This window comes from Salvia splendens, chromosome 18 (genome assembly GCF_004379255.2).
Source record: "Salvia splendens isolate huo1 chromosome 18, SspV2, whole genome shotgun sequence".
In the NCBI taxonomy this organism is placed as follows: Eukaryota; Viridiplantae; Streptophyta; class Magnoliopsida; order Lamiales; family Lamiaceae; genus Salvia; species Salvia splendens.
The window spans coordinates 23,822,735-23,829,012 of NC_056049.1; the positions used below are offsets into that span (position 1 = coordinate 23,822,735).

Here is a 6,278-nt window from a genome sequence, read left to right on the forward strand (position 1 = left end):
CTATGTAACTATAATTGTAATAATATTTTAAATACTATATGTATAATCTATATTTAAATTAATAATTATAATAATATAATTATTATTATTCGTAATTAATAATTTATTAAAAACTTTATATTATTATTTTTTTATAAATAAAAATGATAATAAGTAGGAGTATAATTTTAGTTTGGTGTTTAAATCAAATATAAAATTTAAAATCTCGATATTTTCCAAACACGGGAAAGTAAAGTTATTAGGAATCATATTCCTGGGATTCATTTTCCCTGGAATCATTTTCCTTGTCAACTTTTCTTTTTCGTCAACCAAACATGGCCATAGAGTAAAACATCAGTAGTATCTAGATACCTCTTTAACCTCTTCAACAGCGTAATAGGCTTATCCCAAGGACCCAAGCTCTTTTGGTTGAACGTCAATAATGACCAAGACTGGAGTGGGGACATAGCTGAAATAACATGAATTGTTTAATTTAACATTGAATTGGACAGTGACACTGAATAATAAGTTCCTTACATCTGACCAGTAAGGCAACCGAAGAAGTAGAGACGAATGCTAGCATCCAACGTAAAGAATAGACTAAAATGAGTTTGTACAGTGACACTGAACAAGTTTGTGTTCCATGCTTGAAAGGAATCTTTTTTAACATGATATTGTCTCTAATAAGGTCATGAACAACAAAAACCAGCAGCAACTAACCAGCAAACAGAAACATCTGTTATGAATCAGCCCGAAGGAAAATATAACAGTATTAGAAAGAGATCTTACTCACTGAAAAGACCATGTACACTCAGATCATTTTCCTTTAGTTTTGGACCAGTGCTATACCAGCCCACAACATGCTCCTTGGCTGACATGAGATAAATGTGTTGAATTAGATGCAAAACTTTGAAATATATTCAGCCAGGTCATGATAAAATAACTAACCATTTATTCTTCTGGACATGGAAAACATTGATTCATGGTAGTTATGATCAAGAAACCAGATGCTATGGTCCCTTTCATCTTCTTCAAAAGGCACTGCTCAAATCAGGTCAATACGTTACAGAAAATTATGAGAAAAACCTCAGCACGAATGATCTGAAATAGTGAAGTACATCTAGAAATACTGATCCCTATTATGTCATAACAACCTGCGTGCGTAGCTGTTAGTGACGTCGACGGTGCCCTTGAAGGAAGTTCCAAGGAGAACTCCGACCACGCACTTTCTGAAAAGTATGAATTATTTATTTTTTAGTCCATTTCTGAAAATATCAATTTTCTAATTTTGATATTTTTTCTAAAAAGGTGAGAATCATTTTCCACTAATAATACTTTAATTTTTTTTCTATCACTCTTTTACTTTACTAATTATGCACCAAACCCGTGCCGAACCAATATTCATACTTTTTAGGAACGAAGAGAGTATTATTATACTAATAAAATATAGGTGATGATTAATAGCATATTGGATTCTCTTATTCAAAATAATAAAGAAATTCTATTTATGAATGTAACTTAATAATAAAATAAGATATTATACCGTGGACGAAGAGAGTATTATCAATTTAAATAAATGACTATAATAAATCAAAGTACGTTATATATGGATCAATTCTCGTTTGAGATGGGATCGATGGGTATCGTGATGACTGGTGAGGCAGTTTGCGGGTGGAAAAGTAGCAATCTACATTGCACTCGATATAAATATATATATATAGAGTCCCATTATTCACAAATACACTCTTAAAGACCGAACCACCGAACCATACCAAATTAGTGTTTTTAGATCTAGTTTTTTATGGATGAGAGACACAAATTTATCAATTATTTTCGCCTTCATTACGAGCCTATTTTAATTCATCCGAAGGTAAATAAGTCATACTAACATGTTACGAAGATTTAACTTCATTCCAGTAGGTTTTCACTACATTCCAGTAGATTTTTACTTCATTCCAGTAGGATTATTACTTCATTCCAGTACGTAAATGCGGTTTTGCCGTCGCGTGCCGTTCTTTCTCTCTACAATATCTATCACCACTGCCACAACGCTGATATGGTGTAATAAACACATGGAATGATGTAATAAATTATTGGAATGAAGTATGTGTAGAAGCATTTGAAGTTCTACTGGAATGAAGTAAAAACCTTATCCAATGAAGTAAAAACGTTTCTGAATGAAGTAATAAACGCACTTGAATAAATTGTATTTTTTAATGTAAATAAAGTAAAACTCAGATCAATGAATTCAAATGAAACATATGTTGAATCGTTTCAAAACCTACTGGAAGAAAGTAAAAACATGTTGTAGTTTCAAGGTATTACGTACGGAATGAAGTAATAAACCTATATAATGAAGTAATATGGGCTTGTAATGAAGACCGAAAAATTTACACATCAGCACATCTCATCAAAAAAACTAGATCTAATGACCCAGATTTGGTCTCTAGTTCGGTCTTTAAAATTAGTTCGACATTGATCACAACTCTCTCTCTCTATATATATATATATATATTTTGTTTGCTCAATAGCACAATAGTATATATTTTGTTTGCTCACGAAATACATACTTTACACATACAACCCAACAATCCTTACATAAACTCCCATTTCTTTCCCTAATCCCATAAAAGGTTAGCATTTTCTGACATCTCACTGAATAGTAAATCTCACAGCCAGTTGATCAAAGCATAATCAAAAGTGCAAACAAGTGACAACATCCCATCATGCATAATACAGTCGTATATCATTCTGAATTCGAACAGCATAGTGATGAATTAGAAGCAGCTTGGGACATAAGCTAAAGGTAATCTACCTCCTCAACGTCCCCCCTTGTTGAATTGAATATGGGACCTAGTAGATCCATCTGACCCATCTCGCATGGATCCAGCACTTGCCTTCAAGGTACCTCCGCTCCCAATTTTGTCGATGGCTTTCTTACCAGTCTTGACCTCCGTCAAGAACTGGTCCAGACCGAAGGGATCTTCTTCGGGCTGCTCCTTGTCAAACTCCATAGGCCTGTCTCTTGGGCCAGACCTCTCAGATGTACCAGTGAACGCCCTGTCAACCTTGAATCGCTCAGTCTTCTTTATCTTATCGAGCTGCTCATCAGCTCCGCCATACATCTCATCATCGTCATTCTTACTAGGTCTGTACAGAGTAGTCATAGCAGATTGAGCAGTAAACAGGCCCTTGTCGTAGATGTTGTAAGCGTCGTCTATGGCAAAACCAGAATCCATCCCTTTCTCCTGGTTGAACAGCCTCTGATCATACAAAACTTCACCCCCTCTTGCTCCGGTGTTGGCCATCCCAAGAGCCACTTTCTCACTGATATCACGGTCTCTATCCCGGGTGATCTTGCTCTTCTTCCCCATGGAAGCATCTTTTGCCTCTAGTCGTCTTTCCCTCTCCCTCTCTCTCTTCCGTTCTGCACGAATTTTTTCCCTTCCCAATCTTTCCTCTTTCTCTTCTCTTGTTTCCTTGGGTCCATCTCTAACCCTTTCATCTCTAACTCTCTCATCCCTAATTCTCTCATCCCTACCCCTTTCATATTCCACACTCATATCACCATCATTAGCGGTTCTCTCAGAAGGCATTGATATGCCACCTGCTGAAGTAACACAAGTTCTCTCGGACCTTGCCTTCTGTGCCAACACCCGTAGCTCATTCTCTTTCTTCTCCTTTTCCTTCATCATCATCTCCTTTTGAACCTTCGATCGAACTGCAACAGCCTCTCTAGCTTTCTGTTCTGCAACGTACAGAGCCTCAGATAACTTTGCAAAGTTATCGTTAATCTGAACCTCCTGCAGCCCACGACCATCAGCAGCCAGCCGCTTGTCGAGAGGAATTGTATAACCTTTAGGGTTCTTCCAGTTAGATATGCAAGGTGGGATTTTCCAGTCCTGCTGGTCCTTCACAGTCACAGGTCGAGGCGGAGAATGCATGACCGGGACTGGTGGAGAGCCTGAAGCTTTCGGAACCCTCTTGTGCTTGAACTTCGGAGGCTCTAAAGGGTCTACTGGCATCTCCACCATCCGAATGATTCTCTCTTTAGCACCTGAGTTAAAAGCCGCAGACTGCTGAGACGGCTTATACTTGATGAACTTAGAATCCGTGGACGTATTAGGAACATTTTTAGGCTGCGCAGCACTCAGCCTAACATTAACAATCTGCTCCAACGCAGCCTTGGTTTGCTGGGTTGTCTCATCAATCTCCTTCTGCTTCTCATCAACATCCATGTCATCCTCCTTCGCATCATCCTTGGCAAAGACTGGAACAAGATCCGAGTGCTGCGAATACACTATCTTCTTAGCATTCTCGTCCTGCCTCACAATTGTATCATACCTCAAATTCCCACGCTCGTCCACAGTCAGAGGCAAAGTCTTGGAACCAGGCTTACTCCTACTCCTCCCCATCCCAAGTGGATACTGCGCATAATGAATCTCCGGAAACGCCCCTCCATCCCCAAAATCCTCGGGCTTCGACGGCTTAAACCCAGCCCGTTTCAAATAAGGAGGCACTGGCTTAGCCCTCACAGCCACAATCTCCTCCTCCACCTCAGATAAACTATACCGGCTTTTAAACCAAGGATCGTTAGAGTGATCGTAGTTACTATTGACCGCAGATTTCGCCTTCGGCAGAATATCTGTCAACGCCGCCATCTTCGAACTCCGATTTCAGTAACAATAAAAATCAACCCTCTTCCAATTTCTGCAATCAATCAGATCCGGAAACCCTAAATTAAAAATTGAAGCAGGGAAAAAATAATTTCACACGGAATATAGAACCGTACGTGCTACAAAATCTTAAATCAAGTTCCTCATCATGTTCTCACATCAAAACCTAACAGATCTAAGATTAGGATTATTCACAAACGGAGCGCGCGAACAAGAAGTAGAAAATTTTCAATCAGGCACACGAAAAATCACAAAACTCAAAGACTGTAACAAAAGACAGGAAATCTCACCTCCGATTAGAAGGGCACAGCCAAACTCCGGTGCTTCGCGGTTGGATTGAAATCGATATTAGGGTCGGCGATGATTAAAATTTTAAACAAAGAGTAGCGTTTGTTATATAAACTGTGGTCGTCTTGTCAGATAGTATTAGACAGCTCCTTTATCAGGTTTCGGGTCGACCCGAACTTTTCAATCAGCCCATTCATATTTACAAAGTTATAAGGGCAATTTCATGAATCAATAATGTTACATACTAAATTTAAATATTCAAGCCATTTGATCACTACAAGTAATCAACGAACCTAAGAGCATCCACAACCGTGCTCTTGCCAGCGGCACGGTTGTGGGCCCGGGCGGTACTATTCATGCCTGCTCTCTGGCAAGAGCACAACACCCACAACTGTGCTCTTCCGCAAGGACGAGCACAATTAATATAAAATTCAATTACACAAAAACATTTCCATAATATTAAAATTCATTTAAAACCCACAATAAATATTACAAATGACAAATAAAATTAAACATTGCATAATTAAAATCCTAAAAATTAAAAATTACATAATTAAAATCCTAAAAATTAAAAATGACACTACTCGTTGCCGAATTTCGCCCACATGTGGTTGATTAGGTCTTCTTGTAGTTGATTGTGGATTCGAGTATCGCGCATTGTGTGTCTTGTCTCGATCCTCTGGCCAACCGTCGTATGCTCGCCTCGGCGTAGGGGAGACCTCGCTGTTGAGCTTCCGGCTTCGTCCTCGTCGTAGAAGCTAGCCGCCCTCGGCCCTTCGTCGGCTATAATCATGTTGTGTAATATAATACACGTGAACATGATGTCGGCGATATTATTCACGTACCACAGCCGAGCCGGGGCCTTCACAATGTTGAATCGAGCTTGAAGGACCCCGAAGGCTCTTTCGACATCTTTCCGCGCTGACTCTTGACGCTGCGCAAAAAGAACCCGTCTCGGGTCGTGCGGGTTGTGGAGCGTCTTCACGAACGTCGACCACCTTGGGTAGATACCATCGGCGAGATAGTAACCCATGCGGTATATATTTCCGTTGATGGTGAAGTCGATCGCCGGTGCTACACCATTCATCACATCATTGAAGAGTGGTGACGAATATAGCACATTCAAGTCGTTGTTGGATCCAGCAACGCCGAAATATGCATGCCAAATCCATAGGCGGTAGTCGGCGACCGCCTCAAGGATAAGCGTTGGGCCGCCGCCTTTGTGACCGCTCAAGTGTTGCCCCCTCCAAGCAGTCGGACAATTCTTCCACCTCCAATGCATGCAGTCAATGCTGCCAAGCATTCCGGGAAAGCCATGGACTGATTCATGAAGAC

At 39.9% G+C, this 6,278-nt stretch overlaps 1 protein-coding gene and 1 long non-coding RNA gene across 2 annotated transcripts; both read right to left on the bottom strand.

Annotated features, from left to right (window-relative positions):
• Positions 1-611: 611 nt before the first annotated feature.
• Positions 612-1,261, bottom strand: LOC121777127. The gene is made up of 3 exons (XR_006045374.1): positions 1,134-1,261; positions 928-1,020; positions 612-850 (listed from the first exon to the last, which is right to left on the bottom strand). It is a non-coding gene; the product is annotated as an uncharacterized LOC121777127 (long non-coding RNA).
• A 1,237-nt stretch (positions 1,262-2,498) lies between these two features.
• LOC121777691 (SNW/SKI-interacting protein A-like) lies at positions 2,499-5,096 on the bottom strand. Its single transcript, XM_042175031.1, has 2 exons — positions 4,946-5,096; positions 2,499-4,689 (listed from the first exon to the last, which is right to left on the bottom strand). Exon 2 carries the CDS (start codon positions 4,638-4,640, stop codon positions 2,799-2,801), a length of 1,842 nt encoding a protein of 613 aa, XP_042030965.1. The 5' UTR covers positions 4,641-4,689; positions 4,946-5,096; the 3' UTR covers positions 2,499-2,798.
• Between the last annotated feature and the right edge of the window lie 1,182 nt (positions 5,097-6,278).

Bases quoted from the DNA above. Each gene is read 5' to 3' on its own strand.
- LOC121777691 (XM_042175031.1), bottom strand. From the start codon at position 4,640: ATGGCGGCGTTGACAGATATTCTGCCGAAGGCGAAATCTGCGGTCAAT.